Source organism: Dicentrarchus labrax, unplaced genomic scaffold (assembly GCF_905237075.1).
Source record: "Dicentrarchus labrax unplaced genomic scaffold, dlabrax2021, whole genome shotgun sequence".
NCBI lineage: Eukaryota > Metazoa > Chordata > Actinopteri > Moronidae > Dicentrarchus > Dicentrarchus labrax.
Genome location: NW_026136718.1, coordinates 10,505,562 through 10,532,042, shown reverse-complemented (window position 1 = coordinate 10,532,042; position 26,481 = coordinate 10,505,562). Strand labels below are relative to the sequence as shown.

The 26,481-nt window shown below is 36.9% G+C and overlaps 1 protein-coding gene across 1 annotated transcript in view; it reads left to right on the top strand.

Moving 5' to 3' along the window:
- The window catches only part of LOC127349913 (E3 ubiquitin-protein ligase rnf213-alpha-like), a 41,628-nt gene extending 21,703 nt beyond the window's left edge, over positions 1–19,925 (top strand). Inside the window, 39 exon segments of the mRNA XM_051375989.1 lie at positions 46–173; positions 402–497; positions 609–742; positions 932–1,045; positions 1,126–1,175; positions 1,608–1,758; positions 1,876–2,011; positions 2,211–2,396; positions 2,875–2,999; positions 3,122–3,282; positions 3,970–4,173; positions 4,412–4,599; positions 5,172–5,292; positions 5,511–5,611; positions 5,710–5,889; positions 6,325–6,470; positions 6,810–6,912; positions 7,099–7,213; positions 7,718–7,925; positions 8,026–8,216; positions 8,839–8,961; positions 9,293–9,403; positions 10,006–10,248; positions 10,709–10,796; positions 10,983–11,017; positions 11,124–11,227; positions 11,695–11,848; positions 12,021–12,195; positions 12,603–12,691; positions 12,968–13,219; positions 13,791–13,920; positions 14,079–14,156; positions 14,731–14,911; positions 15,132–15,336; positions 15,662–15,739; positions 16,335–16,532; positions 17,058–17,147; positions 17,399–17,577; positions 18,052–19,925. Of these exon segments, the coding sequence (XP_051231949.1) occupies positions 46–173; positions 402–497; positions 609–742; positions 932–1,045; positions 1,126–1,175; positions 1,608–1,758; positions 1,876–2,011; positions 2,211–2,396; positions 2,875–2,999; positions 3,122–3,282; positions 3,970–4,173; positions 4,412–4,599; positions 5,172–5,292; positions 5,511–5,611; positions 5,710–5,889; positions 6,325–6,470; positions 6,810–6,912; positions 7,099–7,213; positions 7,718–7,925; positions 8,026–8,216; positions 8,839–8,961; positions 9,293–9,403; positions 10,006–10,248; positions 10,709–10,796; positions 10,983–11,017; positions 11,124–11,227; positions 11,695–11,848; positions 12,021–12,195; positions 12,603–12,691; positions 12,968–13,219; positions 13,791–13,920; positions 14,079–14,156; positions 14,731–14,911; positions 15,132–15,336; positions 15,662–15,739; positions 16,335–16,532; positions 17,058–17,147; positions 17,399–17,577; positions 18,052–18,208 (5,508 nt within the window). The 3' untranslated portion in view covers positions 18,209–19,925.
- Positions 19,926–26,481: the final 6,556 nt, after the last annotated feature.

Here is a 26,481-nt window from a genome sequence, read left to right as displayed (position 1 = left end):
ATTGGATAATATTTTGTAATTTTCAGTTCATTTGCTTTTTTGAAGGTCACAACATTTTCCAGGCTACTGACTGCAGCAGACACTCATCAATTGCAGAATGTAACCAAACTTGATGTCAGGCTGCTATCACTGCAGCAGTTTGACACAGAGTATTCTTTCCTCAAGAAAATCAGGTGTGTAAAAACAGTATATACAAGAGCATGGTGCAAATGTCAGTCTAACTAAACAGTGGCATTTTCTCACACCTTTATGCTTACTTAGTTGTTGTTTTTTCCTGAGGACAATTATAAAACTGATAATATTTTTCATTATACTGAGTAGATATATGTTACTGCATATGACTGTCACTCTGATCACTCCATCTGTTCAAATGTAAATCACGCCTATGTCCTGAATATTAGGGAATTTCTTGGCTCAACACCTGCAGACAAAGTGCTCATTATCCAAACTGACTATGTTGAAGACTCCCACAGCAGGAATATTCTTTCCTCAGCCAAGTGAGTGGGAAGATTATTACATAATTACTTTCTTTTATATGTTTCTCTAACATTACTGCAAAAACTCTGATTTTTCCCTCTTTCCTTACTTGCACTCTTGGATTTATATAGGTATTCATGCGTCAACGAAATAAACAAGTGGGACACTACTGACAACAAACACACAAAACCAAAGGCATTTGTGTACTTTGTCACGAAACTTCCTCGAATCGAGGGGGGGACCTCCTATGTTGGGTTTCAAGGCGGTTAGTCACACACACAGAACATGACAAATCTATTTCATGTCAGGGACAATATGCTTTATTACCATATTACAGTAAGAAATAATATTAATTTATATAGAACCTTTTCAAGTAACAACAAAAAACAAAACTGAAAGAGCAAACAGTTCAAACGTACATTTTGTGTCTTCATTAATCTGACTTTTTTTCCAGGTCCTTGGAGGTCTGTTCACATTGACGATCTCAGAAGATCAAAAGAGTTTGTGTTTGATGTTCATTCCTTGAAAAATCTACGCATAAGTGATCTTTTTGAAGATCCACCTGAGGGTAATTCATCAAAAATCTTTTTTTCTCTCTAAAGAATGCTTTGTTTTTTAAGTAAACCTATAATTCTCTTACTTTTCAAGCCATGGAGACAGAAGACCACACCAGTGTGCCACAAAATGATGACTCTACTGTAAGTTTAATTTACCACCGATATTCATAAACCTGGAAGAACAAGAGGATCCTGATTACCAGTCAGGCCACATAAGCAAAATACAATGTACTAATCTCTGATTCATGGTTAAGTAGTTATGCCAATGTGACAAATGATTAGAAGGTATGTCTAAGATCTGAGAACTGCCTTTTTAGCTTGTTAGTACACTTTTTTAGAGTTAATCCCATTATAATAGGTCATCTGATTTAGATTATAGAGGAAGCATACCATTTATTCATTAATTGAATAACTATAACTGTCTGAGATTATCTGGAGAATCTGAAGTTTGTCAGTCGCTAGTCGGTTACTCACAGCCTCTGAACTGTGCTGGGGGATTCACTTTTAGGGAATTGTTTTATTTTTCAGATGCTGGATTACTGTTGTTAATTTATCTTTATTATATTTTTGCAGGTTTTGGGAGATTTGTTTGATACAACAGATCTGATGAGGAGCTGTGTGCAGAGTGCAGTGAGCATGCTCAGAGATGCAGCAGACAGTGGAGAACTCAGCACTCATAGAGTTGAGAACCTGCTCACACTTCTGGATGGAAGTCAGACAGAAGGTTAGAAAATCAGTCATTCAGGGTCATCGTTTGATACCAGGCTATCATTACACACATCTACTCTGTGCAGTGAAAATACATATTACTGAAAAAAGTAAATTCATTTTGTTTTTTAAGGTGTGTTTGTAAAAATGGTGAGGAAGCGTCTCCATTCGCTTTTAGAGGATTATGAGGACAGCATCCCCAATCCAAAAAGCTGGGTTCTGAGGGAGGCATCTAATGTCAATGCTCTTCAAGAGGGGGGGACATTCCTGTAGGTCTCTCCTCGACATCTCTTACCATAGCTGTTTACATGACCCTTTTCTTTGCTATATTTGCTTACAATCTTGTAATTTATTCATCACTTATTTAAATCAATTTTGCTTTGATGTAAAATGCACCACTGCAAACTTCAGCTACACAAGCTTCCATTGCCAATATGCATATGCAAGTCATGTGAATATTTCTTACAGACACACACTGTGGAGGAAAATCCAAGCAGTTGTTACTCCACTTCTAGCCAACTTGGTCTCAGTCATTGACCGAGATTGCAATTTGGACCTTCTGCTGAATGAGTCCGATGACACCAGGAGCCTATGGCTTGAGATATTTTCAAGCAAAGAGATGCTCCATGTCCCTTATGTGAAGGTGGGAAGCAAGTGAGTATGATCATGGTATTTATAAAGCTCAAAGCCATTTTAAAGTAGGTCCCATAGACCACCTGTCCAATCAGCTTCCACCTACAAGTCAACACACTGAGAAAACAATGGAACAGGTTAAACAGCACCACCCCCAGGCTGGGAGGTGAAGAGATAGAAAAATGAAAGCTTGTACTTTACTTGTTCTTGGTTCACTCATTGCGTTGTCCAAGTCAACATGTGTGAAATCTGTGATTGCCCAAATCTTTCTTAAATTATAGCTAAAAACCTAGGCTTTATTTGAAACCGAACACAGCCCTGGAGAGTGAATGACGAAGCAGTGAATTGGAGAAATAAAAAGTTAATATCTGACTAACCTGTCATTTTGCAACCAATGAAAATGTTTAGTAGCATGTACGATGTTTGCACCCTGGAGCCCTGTGATTCCTCTGTCTTACAAAATCACATTCCTAATACTTGCATCCTGCCTCTCTTACAGCTCCACTGTCTTCATGGTTCAAAGTCACATCACATTTGGCCACACAATGCACTGCCTCCTGCCCTTCAGCTGGTGGATCAAAGACTTCCTGGATGGGCTCATGATGCAAACATCCAGACATGAAAGTAATTATCATACTGTAACTAAATAATGTATCCAAATGTCTTCTGTCCTTGATTTTGTCCTTTATAACTGACTTTTTGTAGAACCCTAACACATTAGTGGCTTTCTCAACATTTCTTTGCAGTTTGTTCACCTGTACATTTCCAAGAGTTGTTCTTGAACACTCCTCTTGGCAGTTACATGGCTAAAAATGTAAATAAAAAAATGAAGAAAGAATTCTACGAAAGGTACCTGCAGGATTTTGTTTCCATGACCATGAAAATGGCATCAGATGAAGAATTACAGGTAGGCATAAATCAAGTGCTTAATGACTGTGTACATTAGCTGCTATACTACTATTGCTTCCTCAAAACATTGTACTGTACATGAATTGCTCTGATATTACAACAATCTATTCCAGTGCAGTCAAAGACAACAATCCCTTTTAATATCCCACTGCCAAAAGATTTGGCATATATTTGAATAAACATCCTTCTGACAAATAGCATTATAAGGTTGACAGAGATGGAACTATTTCAGTTCTTTTATACTGCGTTACATTCATACATACATAACAGGGATTTGCATTTTTCCGATACTTACCTAATCCTAACCTACACAGTACATCTATATTTAAATATACACAGAATGACCAATGTGACAAGTATTATAATCCACAAAATATTAAATGAACAGCAATGAACAAGAAGTGCTAACTGTAAGTGAAGCATTATACACTGCTCTCTAAGGGGTCAAATTAAGTTTTTTTTAAAAAGTGCACCAAAGTGCATTATGATTTTGATTGAATTTAAGCACTGGTCCACCATTTGTTTGCATTGCAGAAAATGTTTTATTTGTGATGCTTGCACTTCGGTTATTTGTAAGTTCATATGTTTTAAATGCTCCAGTCAAATGTACCATAATCTGGTTCCTCATTGCTATGGTTAAAAACAAATACTGAATTATAAATCTGTCTGTGCATTTTCTCCTCAGCTCTTGTATCTGGCCCTGGGAAGCTGCGTTGAGGAAATACGCAGACAAAAACGAGATGAAACTGAGCTTTCTGTTTCTCACATCCACATCGCCTACTATTTCTACCAAAGTCGTCTTCAGAACCTCTCACGAATGATATCTCTTCAGCCTGAGGTTGTTTCTCCTTTGCGAAGAAACCAGCATGTTAGAAATTGTCCAGATATGGTAAACACATTTTTAAATATCAGCAATTTGAACTGAACAAAGTCAATCATGCAAGGTGTTATGATGTTTTAAATTCAGTGATTGTCTTATTTGGTGTAAGTAAAATAAGACAATCAATAAGTAAATAAATGATCAGATTAATCAATTAAGCACAAATCAGAGAGGTCAGCTTCTGTAAACACTTTCTGTAAAAAACAAAACAATATTGACAACCCTCTAATTATGTCCTGTCCTGTAGGTTTTGGATGTCCACGCAGCCACAGCATGCATTGAAAGTCTGGGGTCTCCTAATTTAGATACCGATGCTCTCTGCCATCGCTGGCTGAAGCAGGTCAAGAGGCTTCAAGCCTCTTTGGAGTTGATTTGTTCTCAACATAACACCAGACAATATGGAGGACGATGCAAAGAAATAATCCACGATGTCAGGTAAGATGCTGATGCACAGGAATGGAGTAAATACATAATTACGTATGGCTGAATAGGTTGTGTCTGGATGCTCAGGTTTCCTGTCAAAGATTGGTTACAACCAGGGACCTGGGAACTTTAAATTGTCCCTTATTGTGAATGGTTTTCTTAAAAATAAGACAATAACCAATAACAACTACAGGAGGAACCAAGTCAAGTTTTCTTCCTAGATCCTCAGATGAGATGAAAATAATGCTTCAATCATTTAAGTCTGAAGCTGTTGTTTTGTGCTACTTCTTAGCTGTCTGACTCAAGCAGCCGAGCAGGATGTCCCACATATGGCCCATATAGTGGCCTGATATAAAGACAAATGATTGCATTTGTATTTCTTATTAAGCTTCATGGAAAACAAGCAATGGTGGACATTTCACAGGCTTAATGAGTGAAGTGATTGTTTAAACGTGTGCTTACTTTCTCTGCTAACTAACTTCCTGGGGAAATCATGCACGGATGTAAAATACTACCTTAGAGTATGTTGAATCTGCGTATATTTCTACAATAAACTAACTGTGATATTTATATATATTCTATAGTAATGGCTGGAAGCGCATCTACATTCTGTCATTGTTTGTGGAGCACATGCTGCTGGGTTTCCCCCATGAGGACAATCAGCTCAGAACACTTGTACTGAATCACATTAAAACCTTAAGCAAGGTGAGTAAATTTTTAATCTACAATATATTCTACAAACAGACAAGCAATGTGCCCTACATCCAGTGATGGACTTTTTTTTTTTTAACTCATCTACCTTGAGATTTTGGTGTATCGTGATCTACACACTCCTGGCACATTTTGCCACCTGACTGTGTCATATATATATATATATAAGTTCAGCATGGCTATTGTTTTATTTATGACCTATTTCTCTTAAGGTTCTGGTGGGAAACTCAGATGTAAAATCAATGAAGGCTTTTCAAGCTGTGATTAAAGTCCTCAAGGACTGTAAGCAGAGGGCAAGTGATCAGACTTTCAGGTAAGGCCTTTGACAGTTCTGTTCTTTTTAATGAAATGGTGAAGAATGGAATTTAGCTACACTTCAGGGAATCTGATTGGCATTGGTTTCATTTTCAGGTTCGGACTCCAGTGTACGGTGTGCATGAGGGAGCCACAGGACCCTGTAGGGTTGCCATGTCATCACATCTACTGCTCCACATGCATCAGGGCAAACCTCGATGCAGGACAGACTTCCTGTCCCATTTGCAGGCAGGAGTTACCAAATAACTTTCAGCCACAGGTGTCTGAAGATATCAGGTGAGGTTTTTTTTTATGTAATATACCATTTAAGAAAAATCTAAAGGTCTAGAAAAAAGTGACACTTTGTTTGCTATCATAAACTTGATTCTTGGCCATCTGTTTAATGAATGCATGCCGTATATAAAAATATATGCGTGTGCACTCAGCACTTAATCAGTGATTTTCTATTGTGTGTACACCTATCACCAGCACCCATCCATCTGAACATGAAAGGGCACTTTAATACTTTATCAGACACTCTTTTTTGAAAGAGGAGTAGCAACCTAATCTATGCTAGGTCAGGGTTAGGGTGTGTGTGTAGTTTTAGTCTTCTGACAGAGTGTAATTTGGGGGAAATTATTTGGCAAAGATCATTATTCTAAAAAACACTGATAAAAAGTCATTGCTTAAGATTTTTTATATTATTTGCATTTGATTTTTGTGACTCTGCAGGACTTCTATCAAGAAAAATGCAGAATTCAGGCAGCGTTGCAATGGCTTCTTCATTGATCTGCTCTCCACGGTGTGCTTCAAGGACAACACACCACCAGCCAAAGATGTCATCAAACACCTGTTGTCCTACCTGATGGTTGAGACAGGTACCATATCATTGTTTCTTCTTTGTTTTCTTTACCTTCATTTCTAATGAATATGGATTTGCCTGATACTGCAAATGACAACTTTGACCATTATGTACAGATATTCCTATAATTGGGCACCTTTCATACAATTTGTATATATATGTTAGATGGTTTTTAAACAGTAATTATTTATGTTTTTTATGTCTGTCCCTTTTTCTCATTTCAAATGTTTGGCCACTTTTTCTGTTTATATGAAACATACTTAAAATACTGTACAATCTGCTTCTTTTAATAAATTTTTTTAATTATTAGTCTTTTTTGTTACTAATATGTACTACAAATTATTTGTCTAACCAGAAAATGAACAGATTTACACCAAAGATCTGTCGCCTTTTGACGAGTCACCAGATAAAAATCCAGTCGTGCGATCTGTGATCCTCAAGCTGCTGCTGAAGTTCAGGTAGGTAACCTTAATGTGGGACTGTTAAACATCTAAATTTAAATGATTTCAGTAGCAGTGTAGAAGTCTTTGGCAACATTGCTGATTTGGTTGTGAGAAAATGTCTGGATACATTTAAGCTCCTCTGCTTCATCTTGCAAAGCTCTTGTACATATGATGGGTATGATGAACTTATTTGTATTTCAGCTTTGATGAAGTCAAGGAATATTTGCAGCAGCATTTGTCATCAGTGGAAGACAGCAGATTTGTGGATGAGGAGGACAAAGCACAGCTTTATGCCCTGTACATCAACTGCTTGGAGGTAAAGCATATTCAAAACAACAATATAACAGTACTAGTACTATTAATTACTACTGTTAATGTATTTAACTGTAGAAATGGAAAGAAGATTTCACCACAAATAAAATAATTCCTAACCTTTTAGTTTATGAAGCAGCAATAAAAACTTTGTTGCTGTGAGTCTGTAAGTGTGAGCTCCTGAAACCAAATTATTTCTGTAGCAGGACATTCCACATCCCACTTACTATTATTCAGTCTTTGAACTTTTTACAGGGCGATTGAGTGCCAGTAAGGTCAACCATTTGTCTGGTAATAAAATAAGTGAGGTCAAATTTGTTTAAACGATTGAAACAAGGTTTTGCTTCTGCTTTACTAGTGGGCCAAATATTTTTGTGTGATGGCCAGTTCTGGAAGACTGTGGATGGCAGCTGTACCACAAACTGTTGTTTCAGTCTCTGCTGATTACTGATGCAGGTCAGTTGAAGTGACAGTTTACTGATGCTCCCTTAACATCTTTTCTCTACAGGACTCCATGTGGGAGAAAATGCCTCAGGAAGGCGACAAGGCTGAAGAGTTTAAGGCATCCTTCAATAATGAGATAAAATTTATACGCTTCTTTTTGGCTGAAGTCACTTCTGTTCCAGCAACAGTATCTGTTCAACATCTGCAGCACATCGCAAAATTGCGTCTATCCCTAACTGTGGCTGCCAAGCTCATCAGTGACAGTCTGTCTGGTGAGAGATAATATTGTATTCTATATTACTACAGCTGACAGTTTGTGTTAATTATCAATGAAAAACAATTAAGAGTGTATTTGACTACACTGCTTTGCAGACTCTAATGTCCCAGATGGAGCAGAAGATTTCCTGAACACGGTGATTAAGCTCTGTGAGGACAGTGGGAATGATTGGTACCGTGTTTACCTGATCCGTAAGCTCAGCGAATGGCAGGGTGTTGAGTTTGTCCAGACGCTGGTGAAACAACAAGAGTTTACATGGCTGTTCCCGATAGAGATCCTTCAGCAGGTACACTGCCATTCATTATCAAATTCAGTACCAAAAATGTAGGAATCATAAAGCAATGTCACCATTATTACATGATGTATTATAATCGTCAGAAGCACTCATCATTTGATAGTGTGCAGGTCTTCATTTACTAAAACATAGAAACAAACCATGGAGTCAGATTTATCCCGGCCTTTAGTGCTGGCAGTGCAAAAAATGACTGCAATGTAAAAATAAAGATTTAAACTACAAATGTTATAATGCTGAGATATACAGCTGCTACAGGCTCTGTAAAACAATCCTCAATCCACTCAAGTCTCATCTAAACGGAAGGTGTGAAATCATTTTCCCACTCTGTCCCATATGAGATAGACAGTGATAGGACATGACAGATGAAGTGGTATTCAACATTTCCAAAGATATGGTGTCTTTTGTTGTTTGTTTTTAAGAAAGAAAATTGATTCACATTATAAATTGGGTGTGGTGTGAAAGATTTTATTTTTAGGCCATATCGCCTAGCTCTACCCGTTATTAAAATATTCCTGACTCAGGGAACCGGCATCTCAAATCCATTTGATATCCATGTATTTGGATATATTACGAAATGTTTTTGCTCCTTTAACTCCATTCGTGGTGTGAACAGAATGAAGATGGAGGCCAGATGGACCAGTTTCTTGTGTATGGAGAGGAATACAAGGCGGTCAGGGATGCAGTTGCAAAGGCAGTTGTGGATGGTGATGTTGACCAAATAGAAGAAGCCTGCGAGGTATTAAAATTATAGTTATCTCTCTAAACTCTTAACTGCTGCAAGTAATGTTCCAATCTAGTGATTTTGTGATCTTTGAGCCCTTTTTCTACAACATCATCACAGGTAATCATTTCACAAATACTGTTGTAGTGTATTATGAAATATACTTTACTTTGTTTACCATGCCAGACATTCATGGGTTCAATTAATTATTTTATTGTATGAAAATAGACCAGCAGGTCTTGGTTTAGTTGTGTCCATTATTGTTGTGTGGAAATCAGTTTTCCCATTCAACAGTAGAATAAAATCTGCTCACTACTTACTTTTTGTTTGTTTTCCATTGATTTAGAAATGCACCGTGCCACCAAGGAATCGAACAATGTTCGTCCTCCTGGCACTTTTCAGAGAGGTTACAACTCTGTACAAATCTGCAAATGCAAGTCTTCATCCGACCCCTGAGGTATGAGGAGCAAGCCAAGACATGAACAATGACTGATCTCATTTTGGATTTTATTAACAAATTGTAAATGTCACAGCAACAAAAACAACACACAAGATAAATGAATCCACTATGAAAGGGTCTGCGTCTGCTTAAAGCATTTAAAACTATTTGGCTTTCTGCATGTTCAACAACCCCCCATCCCATGTCAGTCTGAAATTAGATGCAATTAAATACACTGATTTTCTTTAAATCAAAAATCATAAAAAGGTCATAACCCATGATAATCCCTGATGAAGTCATAAGCACAAGAACAGTTTTCACAAATGAGGAGTACTCATGACAAAAGCACTGATCTAAATTATTATGACTATACTATTATTAGGATTTAAAAAGAGTGTCGAGATATCACATAAATGTAATTTAACAAATCTCTGAACAACTTACAAAACATACCTAGCAGAGCCACACATTTGGAAATATACATAATTTAACATAAGTTACATAAAGTCTCTATGGCCTATTAATCATTACATTACAAGATAAGATCATAAATGACTGTTTACCATTACTTTAGTGTGAACATCTTTTTCACTGTATACCATTTTATATCTTCCCTGTAGCGATGCCAATCATTTGGAGATCTCATCCAGGGCTCAAGGTATCTGCATCAAAGTGAAGTAAGGGATTTTGCTTCAGCCTTGGTTCACAACAGGTTGGGAGCTCTGGCCATGTCTCCTGGTAACACGCTTGTAGCCAACACTGTCATTGAGCTGACCATCCATCTGGCAGCCGTGCTGCTCACTCGGACTCACAACCTGGTGATGCCACTCAAGCAACTTGGTCTGTTTCCTGAAAATATGCAGGTAAACATGTATAATATCTGCTTCTGTAGACCATTTCAACTCTCCTAGTGTGAGCTGCTCTGTTTTAAATGATAGAAGGCGCCTTTTCAATTCAGTTTTATTTGTATAGTGCCAAATCATAACAGTAATTCTTATATTGTATAGTAATATTGGGACTTCAATGAATGGGGATTTTTTTCCCCCAAAACAGTGCTCAGGACCAAAAAATTATTTTTTTCAAACTAATTACATTTTCATATTGACCAGCAACTTACAGATACATAAAACGTATTTTGTGCTATAAGGCGGACAAAATATGGATAATTCTGTAAATCCATTACTGCTCACTTGCTAAACTGGATTATAAAATCCAAATCTAGCAGTTGAAAGGAAAAGGTCTTTAAATTACTCATATCTTCAATAATTGCTGATTATTACTTTCATGCCAACTTTTACATTTTCATTTTATTTAACCTAACAGGGGGCATTCATACCCACAATGCCTGATGATATGCTAGCTGTTGCCCAGGCAGTCATACAACAAGACTATGGGCGGCTCACTTGGTATAGTAAGTACTGTTCTTTCATATATAAACTGCAGTTTTAAATTATTGCTTCTTGCAGCTTCATTCATTGGATAATTTGCATCTTGAGTTTCTCAGTAATCAGTATTAATTGCTTCATCCCATCCCTTTAGTAGATTTTATATTGTATATATTTAAACCTTTTGTTAATTCCTACTTTGTTTTTCACAGTGTGTCCAAATAATCATCCATGCTTTGTTGATGAGGTAAGATATTTCCATGCAGTTCTAGTTAATTTATATGCAAAGCAATTACAGACATAAAAACATACAGTCGATAAGAAATTTGCTGATCTGCTATGTTCCACTGCAGTGCGGCCTGCCTATGCAACGAGGCCGATGTCTGGAGTGTGGCCAGGAGGTTGGAGGGGACAATCATTCAGCCTTACCTGGATTCACACCAATTCAACTGCAGCAGTGAGTGTCATTAATGGTGAAGCTACAGTCATGCAGAAAATTGTCTTTATAAGTATGTATGTTTCCTCCCTAACTTCTTCCCGTTTAAATGGGATTTTTGTGAGTGGGACATAATATAAGGATGGATCAGTCAAAACTATTGTAATTATTTTGTGGGTGGAAAATAAGCAAAGTTGTATGATTGTTTTAGTATTGGCTAAATGCAATAAGTGCAGTACTTTTATAGTTATGGTGTTTAAGTAGAAAAATATCTAGTATATTGCCAGCTGCCCATATTGTGGTGATTTATGGGAACTATCAATGTTCAACATTTCCAACATCACATAAGAGTATGCCAGACTTAGATATTAAGAAAACTGTTCTAATCAAATAAAAACATATTACACCATAATTTGTGTTTTTTAGAGCCATTTTGAATGTAGTTGTACCACCACATGACAGAGTAATTCTGTAATATATTATTTTAGGGATCACACAAGGCCTGGGCACATCCTGGGAGACCCTGAGCGGAGAAACAATCTAGATGCCCTGGACACCAAAAACATGTCTCTGACTCCCTTCACTCTAGTTAGGCTGGTTACACATTTGGCCATGTTACTGGGAGCATCAGAGAAGTCCCAGGTGAGCAGATGAAGTTAGTTAACCTCAAAATAAAATATCAAGTATCTACATCAGCAGTTTGTGTGTAGTCGGAAATCTTTAGCATATTTTTAATAGACATAAAGAAGTAATTATTCTTTCCTGTTCTTTTGAACCCAACTGTAACATTGTCCCACACTCTTTGTACCTTTAGTTTGTCCGGCGCATCATCCAGCCACCAGTGGAAGATGTTGGTTTGTTTCTTTCTCTACACATAATGAAGGATCTGGATCAGCTGTCACAGGCACTGGGACGAGGAGCTGACGACACTGTTACAACTGTCCACTTGGTGATCAAATCCCTGCATGAGCTAGTGCAGGCCAGTCACTGTAAGCCCACTGCGAGTCCGTCACTGTTAAATAATTGTCATCTAATGTCTAAATCTCAAAAAGATGATTCGTACCCACACTAATTGAGACACTGTGAAGAGACAAATACTGGTGACTAATCAGAACTTGAAATGATAAATAAAAACAGATAGCATTCATTATAGTTTGAGGTAAACAGTCTGCTTGATGTTGATCATTTAGGATGGACAATTGTTAATGTTCCTATCTGTTTCAACAAGCTCTATAAACTGTTATCTAGCTGTAGTGCTATTTGCACATTGTGTCAGTCATATGACAAATCATGGAGCTTCTTTTTCATTCTTGCTTGTTCTGTATTTCCAGGATTGACAAAAATACTGTCACCTAAAAATTAATTTACAAAATACCTTCTGTTTGTCTTTGTCTAGCTGGTATTGATCCTTCTCTAACAACCAAAGTATCCAGAAACACCTGGGAGACTACTGTGGCTGCAGATATTATGACGCCTCGGCTGAGGGTAAAACCTTTAACCTTTTCTCATAATTTCTTCCCCTCATGACAAAGCTTTCATTAAATTAGAAAATGGGTATTTTGAGTCATACATAAAATGTATATGGCTAGAATACTTTTATCATAAGCTAGTTTTATAATAATATAATTATTTAATTTGTTATGTTGGATTTTAATAAAGAGCTTCTCTTCATATTTAATTTAACTTTTTATCTATGATATGCTGGCATTTTTTCTGCTGCAGTAAACTTTCCTTCCACAATTACTAATATTTTGTGTCTAGGATCTTGATCAACTCCTGCAAGATGCAAAGGGCAGCATCAGGACTGATTCCCGTGTTTCTTCCAACTTCATAATGAGGACTACCTTCGGTGATGATTGCTCCTTCCTGACGTCTCTGGCTCTGGGCTCTCAGGTCCACAGCTCAGCAGTTTGGAGCTGCAGAGAGAGGCTGTCAGTGCTCACCCTCACACACATTGTGGAGCAGCATGACCAAAAGGAGGAGCTGCCTCTTCTCTGGAGGTTCCTGCAGAAGGTGAGGAGCAAGTAATCTAGATAACTACCGGACAGATTGCTATGGCATTCTTTGTAGATAATTCTTTACAAAGCTATTTATAGCAGTTATACGTTTTGACCTCATGGCCTTTGATCTAGAGTTAACAGCAATTCATAGTTAAAATTGTTCAGTCAATTTAGTAACTATGCACATTCAGATGATGAGATTTTCTTTTTTGCAACCTTAACCTTTATGTAACCTTTAGACCAAATGTCAACCATGCCTACAATATATCTTCCAATCTATAAGTAATAACTTGCCATGGCATTTGATGAGAACATTCTTGCTCCTGAGGAGGGACACACTCTAATTTTATCACCTTCCACCACTGTCAGGATAAATATTAAATATCATTTTAACCCGTCTTACTCGTAATACTTTCATTTTCAAAACAATTTTGGGAAGTAATAATGAACACATTTATGTTAATTTATGTTATATGCTAATTAGAATATAAAAACCTCTTTAAAGTTTCAGCTGAATTAAAAATGACTTTTTTATCTCATGAGGCATGATTTTCAGATGTTTAATTTGTGTTTTTCTTTTTCAGGAGAGAGAATTTCGGCAGATTAAGTTCCTTCCAAACATCTTAAACCTGCAGAGACGCTTGGTGAGAAAGTTCCAGAACGCATCTGACCAGATTGTGGGCTCCATCAGAGAGTTCATTGAAGGGCAAAGAGGTACAGCTGTGATGTCTCTGAGCAATGAATAGACCTAAGCCTTGTTTGTTCAAAAATTGTTGAATTTACAAAAATCTAATGGACTGACTCTAAATAGATTGGGAGGCATGGCTTATGGGACAGAACAGAACAAAAAAACTTTCTTTTTCTTGTTTCAGAAATGAAGACATGGTATGACAAACACATTGACATCTTCCTGAAAACATGGAATCTACTGAAAGAGTCTGTAGCTAGCCGTAAGTAAAGCACTTATCTTCCTCTTTTAAGGGGATATTTTGTGTATTTTGAAGTGTGGTTGTATGAGATACTTACCCTTCGTGCAGTAAAGAGGTTAGCACCACCCCAGTTTGAAGAAGCAGACAGGAGTGAAGCAAAGCAATGCACTGGGGCTGTAGAAAGACATACCCACCTCAAAAAAATCAATATTAGTTTAAGTGTATGCAATATATACACCTACAGCTGACCGCCATCTACCAACTATGGATAAGTACCTCAAACAACCCCACTTCAAAATACCTAAATTATCCCTTTTTTTCTTTACTGATGGAAGCATGGCAGTCATAATGAGTGCATTTTTACTTGTCCACTCTATTTCTGTTTTTCTCTCTGTGCTACAAGAGCTCATTGGATCAACTCTGTTGTGTTAATATTGTGATATACAGTTGGTTTTAATTTACATTGAATGCATTTGTAACCACAGCAATGCAATTTTGACATTGTTTCACACGTCCAGGAAACACTTAAGCAGAGAGTACATACTTATTGTTGTATTGAAAATAAGGAATCGTTTATGCCCTCTCCAACCAACAGATGAGCTAAAGATCCCAGATGAATTTTGCAGCGAGGATTTGGACCTGAACAGTGACTTGCAGTACCTCCTGCCTCGGCGGCAAGGTCCAGGCCTGTGTGCCACAGGGCTGGTCAGCTACCTGGTTGCGTTACACAATGAGCTGGTGAATGCTGTGGATAGCCACACCGGAGAGGACAGCAGGTACAAAACATACACAGAGCTACAAAAAACAAGTTTGTTCTCCAGCTAAGAGCATAAGAGAATTTTCTAATGGTGCAAAATGCAATATTAACAATGCTGCTTTGTCACTGTACTGTAAAGGATAAGTTCATAATTTCAAGTCTTTCGGAAAAGAATAAAACAAATGGTATAATAAAAGGAGCGTAATAAAAAGCTCATATTTGCATTGTGATGTCTGCAGCAGTTACAAAGTGAGTGTGGCAGAGCTAACGGAGCAGCATGTGATCCACTATGAGGTGGAGAAAGACCTGCTTCCTCTAGTTTTATCCAACTGCCAGTACAGCTTGGAGCGTGGCCATGAGACAATATCACAATATGACCTGCCCAGGATCCAGCAGCAGATCCTCACACGCTTCCTGCAGGGAAAACCCCTCATCACCCGCACAGTGAGTCCACACAGCCTGGTTTGGTAACCACAAATGACAGCAGCATTTACTTTTGATAATATTGTTAAATAGGTCAATTGTAACACCAGTGTCTGAATTCATTGCTGTGAAGAAACATACAATAAAAACATAACAGCCACCTCAAACATCACTGTATGATTGCTTTTCTTTTTGTTTGTACTCACTAAGCAAACCTAGATGGTATTGAACACATTAAGACATTTTCACCAAGAAAGTCATTACATCTTATTTTTGTCATTATTGCATGTGCTGTGTTATATTTTGTGAACGCCTGCTACTCTAAACTCACTGTGCTTTATTTTAGGGAATTCCAACCCTGGTCAAAACACAAGAGAGAGACTATGAAACCATTTTCAAAGCAGTGAAAGGGAAAGTGCGTCAGGTAAATGAACGAACCTTGTACATTATTTTTGTAATGGAAACAGAATTACATTCCTTAAATGTGTTTCATCTCATATGTAGATAGTTAAAAATACAAATATATATTACAGGAATGTAAGGAAAGTTACATGGGCTGTAACTAAATATTATTTTCTATAAAACACCAGAAAATACACCTAAAAAAGATTATGATCACACGTAGCCAGCGTCCAGGGTTCCTCAAATACCCTATCCCAGCAGAGTCCAAAGACAGTGTTTAGCTCTGGGTGGGATTTTTTGACAGATTTTTTTACCTAATGCTTAAATCTAACCTAACCTAAATATTAAACAAATACAGATTATTATATTCTTACAAAGTGCTGCTTTGTTGAAAATAAAATAGTAAAAATCATTGAGTCTCACCTAAATTCTAAGAATGACTTTGTTATATTTACAGCGTTTTGTTAAATGGTAGGTCTCTCATCTGAAAGGCAATAGATATTCATACATAGATAATTGAACATTCAGTAAATTAACTGTAATATTTGACAATAATTTACATATAAATACAGATGGCTTATGGCTTCATTCATACTTACATACTGTTGTTCCCCCAGGATGCTTTGTCCTCTCTGATCCGTAACGCCTTGTCCAGAGAGCTGGACTCTTACAGTGACGTTTGTGAGGCTCTGAAGATTGTGGAGCTGCTCCTCGGTTTCCTCTCAGTGACTGGTGGTGATCCCGTGATGTCGCTGGTCAGTTACCTCCAAGACAACCTGAAGATGGTTGACCACATCGATCATCACATTTCGCAGGTGAATGTCGACGCATATGCGGCCTCTTTGTCTGGAGTGACTGTTCAGGTTTCCTAAACAAGGCTGGATACTGAAGGACAGTTATTGTAGGTCAGACACTCTGAGCTTGTAAATGTGACTCTTAGTCATCTAACAGTGAGTTCATTATCAACACTAACTTAAGGAAATAATAAATGACATCGGAAAACAGGTAGTTTTGTAATCCAAAGCTGAAAACACAGCAACCTTAGTAATTTGGATGACTCGTGAACTAGCAAGTCTGTCTTAAAACAATCGTCAGGTACCCATAAAGTATGAACATTACACATTTCCACCCCAAAATCAAATAGATAGATCATACATATTTTTACTCGTAGCTGTTGTGCTGTTTATCCATCTAGGTTATTTTGGAGATATCCGCCATAAAGATATCTGTCTTCTCTCTAATGTAATTGAACCAGATGACCAGAACCTGGTTTAGAAAATCCTTGTATTCTTTCAGACTGTATGGAACAGAGTCTTTACTCTGCTGTGTTGTTTCTTCAGGCTCTGAGCAGATGCAGACTCAGACACTGTGTTTCTCTTTGGCAACTCCTCTCCTCCCTCAAATCTGAAAAAATGCTGCATCTCAAGAGGGTAAGAGTTTCTTTTGCAGCATTTTTAGGCTGGATGGAAAATCACTTAAACACCTGAGCACCGTGTCATATTATGTCCCATCAAAAATATGGAGCAATGTTTTCAGTCATTCAGTTTTATTTGTTTGTCACTTCAGTGTATTCTTCAATCACAAAATGTTACTCTGAATATACACTTATATTATAATTTAACACATGTACAATACCTCCATTACCTCCAATACTTCCATAATTCCATGTTTCCATAAAAAGGAGCCCTTTTCGGAGTATCCAGCTGAGTATCAGATGCCGCTGAGAGAGGAAGACAAGATTGAGCTGAAGGGGTTCATGTCCAGGGGAAACGTGGACCAATGGCTGCTTGAGATGCACGAGTTCCTCCTGTTGAATCTGGGCCGCCTGCGGGCCACTGAGGACTTCAACCCATCCTGGGGGTAAACCTCTTAAACATCTTCACAATTTTTCCCGCAATTGTTACTCCCATAGCCCCAATGCATCCTCTGAAATGTGAATTAACCCCCTAAGTACAGTACAAACTCCTGCTGTCTAGCTGAACAATGTTCATTATTTCAGTGTAGATCCCAAATGTATTCGTCTAATTCTACTTTATATAAAGTAAATCTAAAATATCTCACTTCATAGAATGATGCACAAATACAAATGATCGAGTCTTTGGTTTTAATATTTCATTCACTTCACTGAATTTTAGAAACAAGTCAACAGCAACTTATGTTTTCAGGTTGTCTGTCCATCTGTCTGTCCGTCGCTATTTAGAGAGTTATATTTTTCATAAATTCATAAATATTGATGTAAAAATAAATAAATATGTAAACGTGGACCTCCGGACTTTCTTTGAATGGAACTGAGAAAGTAATGTGTTAAGATTCATATTTTTTCCCTCTTCTCAGTGTGAAAGAGACTGTGGCTGCCTACATGGACCGTAAAGAAGTGGAGGTGCCTCTTTACGTGGAAGACAAGTTTCCTGAAGGTCTGCAGCTCTCCAAGATTGTGGAGACCTGGAAATACGCCATCACAGCCAAACAGGAATGGATGATGGAGGGATGAATTGGAAGAGTTTAGAGAATTTGATTTAACCTTTTGTACCTTTTTGCTTTTTTTGGATCGTGACAGTGAAGATGAGAGGATGACATAGAGCAAAGGGCCCATATTTGGTATACGCTCTACACAGTGAGCTACCAGGGGGCCCAACATTTTCCTATTTTTTATATTTTTCTGTTATTGAATTTTGTATGAAGGATACAACTCAAGGCTCTTTAAAACCAATGAAGCATACCAAGAATGATTAAACCTGAATGAAGAAAGCTTTGAATATATACAGTTTATTTAGTTTTAACATGAGCCAGCTGATCATTTACTACAGTTTATCAATATAGTTGAAATAATTAAAACAAAAAGTACTGTTTAAACCTCATTTGAAGAGGACAATATTGTATGCCTTTCACAAACATAGACGTGTTTTATATTATTTGTTTCAGGATTATTTTTAACATCTTTTGGATAAAGTTTATTTCATTGTTTGACCACCATTTTATAGTCAAGATAATGAATCTGCAGGGTGGTGCAATTAACGTTTTACTTTTATTACTTTTATCTTAAAAGAAATCTTTAAAAGAAACCATGGTAGAATTATCAGACACATAGCTGAAAAGGTTTGTGTGGAAGAGATTGGATATTGTTTGATGTCTTTGATTTATCTGATTTATGTTTTGTTTTCTTTCTTCAGTCTCGACATGTTTTAGGTTTTAGAGTCTAGAGACAATCATGGTCATAGTGTGTGACCACAAGGATGTTTAACCGCCTGGATATGTGTGTGTGTGTGTGAACTCTTCACTGAAGTTTTCTAGTTTCAGAAAATCTAAAATCCTTTTTAAACCTTCTAAGTCTTATTTTTAAGACTCCATAAGCAGGAAGTGTGAAGTTTTATAGTTAAGATAATGAATCGTGTGGTGGGATTAACTTTTTATTTTTATTATACATTTATGTTTTACTTTTTTATTACAAAAATATTTTATCTTAAAATAAATCTTTATAAGAAATCATTAAAAGAAATTATGGTAGAATTATCAGACACATAGCTGAGAAGGTTTGTGTGGAAGAGATTGGATATTGTTTGATGTCTTTGATTTATCTGATTTATGTTTGGTTTTTTGTTCAGTCTCGACATGTTTTAGGTTATAAGAAGAAAATATTGTATGCCTTTGATAAACATAAATGTTTTTATTATCAGTTTCAGGATTATTTTTTACATCTTTTGGATAAAGTTTATTTTATTGTTTGACCACCAAAATGTTATAGTCAAGGTAACGAATCTGCAGGGTGGTCATTTAACTTTTTACTTTTATTACACATTATTTTTTAATCTTAAAAGAAATCTTTAAAAGAAATCATGTTAGAATTATCAGACACATAACTGAGAAGATTGTGTGGAAGAGATTGGATATTGTTTGATGTCTTTGATTTATCTGATTTATGTTTGGTTTTTTTGTTCAGTCTCAACATGTTTAAGGTTTAAGAGTCTAGACAATCATGGTCATAGTGTGTGACCACAAGGATGTTTAACAGCCTGGATATATGTGTGAACTCTTCACTGAAGTTTTCTAGTTTCATAAAATCTAAAATCCTTTTTTAAACATTTTAAATCTTATTTTTAATAAAACTTTTAGAATGTCAGACAAGTCAAATAATAATGTGTTTTACCAGGTTCACCTGCAAGCAGTATAATGTTCATATGTTTGTTTTTATTAAAGCGGTGATTATTACATTTGGAAATTGTTTCATTTGTACATCCACATCTACATCTTAATATTATTCCTTGGGGAGACTTCATTTTGCAGGAGATGTAACTGAATGTTGCAATCAAACCTGCGTTTAACAGGCCTGAATCTATCGTTGGGTAAGGCTTCGGTTAAACCACATTGTTAATATACTTTCATTATCTGACCAAGCAAGTGGCTTTCACATGAAAATGTGAAATAAAAATACTTCATATATCAATCTGTTTCTCGACATACCAGTAGAGTTTAGCATAATTTACTTACCTGGGTTCTGATCCTGCATTTCCCGAAATCGAGTCAGAAATACGATTCCCAAGGTGCATTGCGGTTATATCCAATCTGATATCTGTTGACCTGTGGTTTATGGCTTTATGAAGCTAAATATTGCAATATGTAGACACATAACATAAAACATTCAGCACTTTCTGGAGGGGGATTCAGCTTTCTGACAGCCTGGAGGATGTGACTGGAGGGAGAAAGGGGAGAGAATATTATCCAATGGTTATCCAATAGGAGTAAAGCTCACAGTCATATATGTCCCAGATCGGGTTAATATTGTAGTTAATGGAAGTTTTCTGTTATTTATGTCCAATTTATGGTCATAAAATGTCATCACTGTAGTTTTTCTGACAGGGAATAAGGTTAGGGGAGATAAAGTATTTTAGATGAATCAATATTGCCACCCAATGGCCACCAGTGAGTATGTATCTCAAGGCTGTAGAACATGTCACTGAACATTGTTTGAAAACTACTAGTACTAATAATTTTCTAGTAGTAGCAGTAAAGTACTGTATGATTTCTAAATGATAATTTAAATAATGATAAAATCCGTAAAAAGATGATATATTTTTAAATTGAATTCCATCTAAATCCAATGTAATCAGTCACTCAAAAGAATATTACTATCATTCCACAGTAAAACCTTCTCAAATATAATAAATTGCTGATTTCTTTATAACATATGAGATAAAAAAAAAAATAAACCTTTCCTAGTCAGACAAAACAAACAATGTCAAGCTTTCACTTTTGATTCTGAGAAATTGTTGAATAATCGTGGCAGGAAATGCAAAAGGCCACACCTCTTGCTATAAATGAAAACGAGTCAATACACAACCCTGAGTAGCAAGCTAACGTCGACCATGGATGTAGAGCAAACAAGGTAGGTTATTGTTTAGCAAGTTTATCTATTTTACTGACCAGGTTAAGAATAAACCATTAAATTATACTGACTAGGGTATTAAACCACTGTGTCTGTTATTTTCCAAACAGGTGAATCATGTTTTGTCCTGGCTGTGGAAGCCAGGTGGAAAAGTCATATAGATTCTGTCCACAATGTGCTTTCCAGTTATTTGTCCAAGGTAAGTTTACTACCAGTTGTTGTTAATGTTGATTTGATTTTAGATTGTTTGTAATTGTACAAATTGGGATTGCTGTTAATTGCAGATTTTTTTGTGGACACCCACACATCCATCTATTGATTTATTAGAAACCATCACACCGTATCAGTGTTAGACTTCTGATACTGTTAATCTTCACTGACTTGAGTCAGTCAAAGCTTTTTCATGTACTAACATTGTAAAGAACCGGCTATAAGTTCAGACAAAACAAAGGAGACCACACAGATAATTTTTAGTTTTTAAAACAAAATAAATGTATTTAACCAATATTAAACTATACACCAAGTATAACAATGTGGAAATGTGTTGTCAGTAGCATAGTGAGTGTGTGGATATCTAAGTATGGTGTACGGAAAAAGGTAATGTAAACAACAGATCTAACTAAACCCAAAAAACAAAAAAGCGAGAACCTGCTTACTGGAAGGAAAGAGCCATAACTAACAGGTTCAACTAAATATAAAATATAGGCTACTATAAAGCCTAGCAATGCTAGCCAGCCACACCCCTGCCACTCTGTCTCCTGCACAAAAAAAGGAGAAACACACCAAACAACCAGAGTGTGAGGGGTCCTCACACCATAAACCAAAAAAACAAGACTTTATCCCTAGTACACTGAAAAAAGTATAACCTTGCTCAAACAAAAAAAATGATGTCCAGATATCACATCTAAAACATTTGACTTCACAGAATCTAAATTGAGTAACTTCTTATGACCTGATTATTTTATGTTGATGTAAACAATAATAATGTACTTGACTCAACCTTAATTCTTTGCCTTGATCCAAATTATTTTCTTAACATTTTAGTTATTTAACCAAACTAATAAATTGAAATTGAACCAACCTAATGTATTCACTTTCAACTGAATTAACATGAATTAATGTTTGCATTGACACCAGTTAATTCATTTACATATATCCAAACTATATTTTTCACATTTTATTTGACTTAACTCAAAAAATAATTTGTGTTTCCCACCTTATAAACTCTATAAAAAAGACACTTGGCCAACAGATTACGTTAAATGTATTTATTAATCTTTAACATATGAACCATATGCAACATATTAACATTAGGCAATCGGCCTTTTTTTGTTTTAGTAGCTCAGATCGTTCTGAAAATGACAGGCTGTAGTCTTTGCATTTCCACATCCGATAACTGAGAAAACAAAGGAAGAAATAGTGAATTCCCTTACAGGTGATACACTGATCTGTGTTGGCTCAATCAACAGAGCTAAAAAAATACAGTAGTCCATTTGCTGCTATGAAAATGTATAGATGAGTGAGGGTCTAATATTCAGGGTGATCTGTGAAATGGTTAAAAAGGTGATGTGTAGTGTAGATGCAATATGTTACCTGTTCAGGTTGGATGAAGATATAGGCTACAGCCAGGGAACTGAAGAGAGTGGCCTTGTGGTTCTGAAAGCATACAAAATAAAATAAAGTAAACAATTACTGCTCTCTGAAGACCACATAATACAGAACCGAGATGCTCCCGTTGTTATCGGCCCACGTCTCCAGCGCTTCACTCGGACTGTATTTCCTTTCCGGTCCTGACAACTGTTGCTGTCTACAGGAGGCTACACAGTTGAGCCCGAGAGGACGGGCCCAGTCTGAATGTTTTGTTTACAAACTGCAATGAACAAATCTCCAGGTGCAATATCTGTGTAGCCCTGAATGTTGCCCAGTTGGACTAGTGATGGCTTTTGGCTAGCTTGCGTTACCGATACTTGTAAAAGCGCGACACAAATAAACTTATTATTATTCATGGTCATAACGTTAGCCAACTAGCTAGCCAGCTACTGCCAGCTACAATCATGCCAGCTATAGCCCCATTTAAGTACTTAAATGGGGCTATTCTTTGCAATTTTGACAACACAAAACACTAAACTTTAATTATCAGCAACTGCTTTGCTACTTATGTTTATTTTTGGACGAAATCCACTCAGGGGGTAAACGATATCCACGATGTCAAATGGTGCGTCTGGCCAGCATGCCGAGAGAGAGCTACGGGACTTAACATGTGCTCTGACTGTACAGTGTGCAATGCGCATGCGCAATTCACAGTCGACTCAAACTAAAAATATTACCTGCAGGTCATGAAGAAAAAAAAAAGAAAAAATTAGAGAAATCAAAAACTTTGTTTTGGGTCCTTTGGACGTATATTTCGTTCAGTATAAATCAAACTTGATGTCTCTAAATGCAAAAAGAATGAGTTTCACAATCAAATCAATAATTTTATCCTGTTTTAAATGACAGTTAGTCTAGTTTAGTATTAGTTTGAATGAACAACTGCATGTTACACTTTTTTCAGTGTAAAGCTAGTGCTTATGTCCTGTCAACAACTGCACACTGTATTTTATCTCTTTCAGATAAGCATAACAGTGCTCATAAGAATTATTATATATTTACTTTTAATTAAATTGTCAAAATGGCATAATGGGACAAGAATGTAATGTATTTTAATCATGACCTATAAAGCTGCTGTTTCACTATAAATCTAAGTTTATTGCACAATTGAATATAAAAATATTTGTCTTTCATTGTGTTCTTTACTTTCAGGGACTATATTGCACCTAACTCCCTTCAAGAAATATGACATTTTAATTCCTTATCTTCTATATCTTCTAGAGTTATGCATCATTACAGAAGAAGAAGCTATAGTAGTTTTCCTGTCAATTCGGATTTGGTCGTCTCAACTCTCTATGTGGAAAAAGAGGGAACCAAAGGCGGACCGTTTTAATAATTATAATTTCTCACTATTTCTAGTGCTGGCTGGTGGATTAAATATATGCTGAATTAAACACTGACTCATTACTCTGTTAATTCAGCATCTATTATTATGTGTGTTGGTATTTTTGGGTCGTTACTATAGTAAATACATGTATGAAAGTGAAATGTCATTAAGGAATGCCATTAGAACAGAGCGTTACGAGGCGCCACACAAACAGTGAAGGGCAGAAAGTTTGATCATTTTCAGTAACTAATACAACTGCTCTTGTAATTTACTAACCAAATGGTTTTACCAGTCACACAATAGATTACCATCGGGTTGTTTGGCTGGTGAGTGAAATAGATCTACCAGCCACTTTTACCAGAATGTGTCTAGTGTTAATTTTGTGCCCTGCATAAAAGACTAAAACTGACTTTTACTATGGTTAGATATACTGTATCTAGTTAATATGTCACATAATGTTAATTGTTATCCAGATGCGGCCACATCAGCTCATCAACATTCAGTTTCGGAGGAGAAGAACCAAAAGGAGGATCAAGACCAGGATCCAAAAGATGTTAAAGAAGAACAAGAAAACACTGCCCATATAAAGGTGAAAAGTCTAAGAAACAGTTATTGTATCATTTTCTATAAATTCAGCCAATAACATAAACAAAGCAAAACAGAAAGTCTAAGCAATATTCTTTCACAGCCACAGGAAACCTTCACTTCCTCTATCTGAAACCAAAACACTGTTCTGTCTGCTAGTTTATACAAACATTATCTAGGGCTGTGAACAAGCTCAACCAGTTTCCGGTGTGTTATTTTAGTACTTCACTCTGACTCACTTTACCCACCTTTCCATGCCATGTTTAAACTGACCAAACAGGCCAGAGTGAATGTGCCATATATTGTTGCGTTGAGCATTTTTTCTTTAACTAAATCACCACTACAGTTCAGACAGTCCACAGAGGTCACATATACCGCAATACTGAGTGCTACTTAATAATAATTGAATTGGGTCACTGGTGGAAGGCGGCTGCTGCAAAACAGCAGCCGCAGGTGTTTTCAGTTTGCATCAGCAGTAACTTCACACAACTTCAATACGGCTGTAGAAGTTATGTCTAAAAAAATGATAAGGCCAACAGTGCAAACCAGAACATAGTAGTGAAACTAAACTATACAGGGAGTTTAACACAGAACACTCTCAATAACAGTGTTTTCTCTATCACCAGCCACACATGTTGAGCAAATGAGTCAGGTACAATATACTACTTTGTTTTGATGCAGGTGATTGCACAGATTGGCACTGGTCACTATGGTGATCCTCTGCAGTGAAGCTGTAGTGGAAATGCTTGTGTTTACCGCTTAGTGTGGTATAACTGGATTAAAATAGGCTATCAAGGCTACTGAACGACGTGGGCGCCCGGTTAGCTCAGTGGGTAGAGCTGGCAACCCATGTACCGAGGCTGAGTCCTTGCTGCTTGTCATCCCCTCTCTTTGCCCCCATTTCCTGTCTGTCTTCGGCTGTCACTATCATAAAAGCAATAAAAGCCCCAAAAAATACTTAAAAAAAAATAAAAAATAACAAGAGGTAAAATAATAGGCACACTATAAACCCATCACTCTCACATTAAGTTGACATAGTGACACATATTGCCGAACAGATCTTCCAAGTTCAACCTGCAAATGTATTCTATCTTGTTGAGACAGTGTGCTGGCTTTTCAATTTCACATAGTTATGAACGACTGAACAATTATGGCATTCACTTTGTATTTTTAAATATGTTCAACATATTGTCTTCCTCACCATGGAGTGGTTTTCTATTTTATTAATTTGTGTTCTGAAAAACTGTGGTTCTTTAGCTCTACAGATTACCCACTCAACTAATGATGTTAATTTCTTTCTTAACTTAACCTCTGACAAAGGTTTATTAATCTGAAGCTGATATCTACCAAGCTTACTATTTTGACTCTTTTCAGGGGCAGCCGGTTTGTGATGATTCAGAGCCAGCCAGAGATGACGCTGACCCACAGGACCCATCACAAAACCATGCCAGCCCAGCCACACTGGAAAATGGAGCCACAACCTCATCCCCAAGTCAGACAGTCTCAGTTGGCGAGTCAGTCATTAGCACAAAGCCACAAGTCACCGAGACTTGTCAGGATGAAGCTACAGCTTCTGAAAGTGACTCTCAACCATGCAGTGAGGTGTCCCCTGGATCCGACATGTCTGTTTCCACAACACAGCCCTCCCCTACACCTGCCAGTGATAAACTGACAGAGGAACAACAATATGCTCCATCAGATATTAGTACAGAGAACAGTCCTGTGCAGATTCCTGCTGACAAGCCAAGTGACGTTCCTTCTGAGCTGTCTACTTCTGCGTCATCACCAACATCAACTAAAGAAACCAGCTCCACTGCACCTGAAT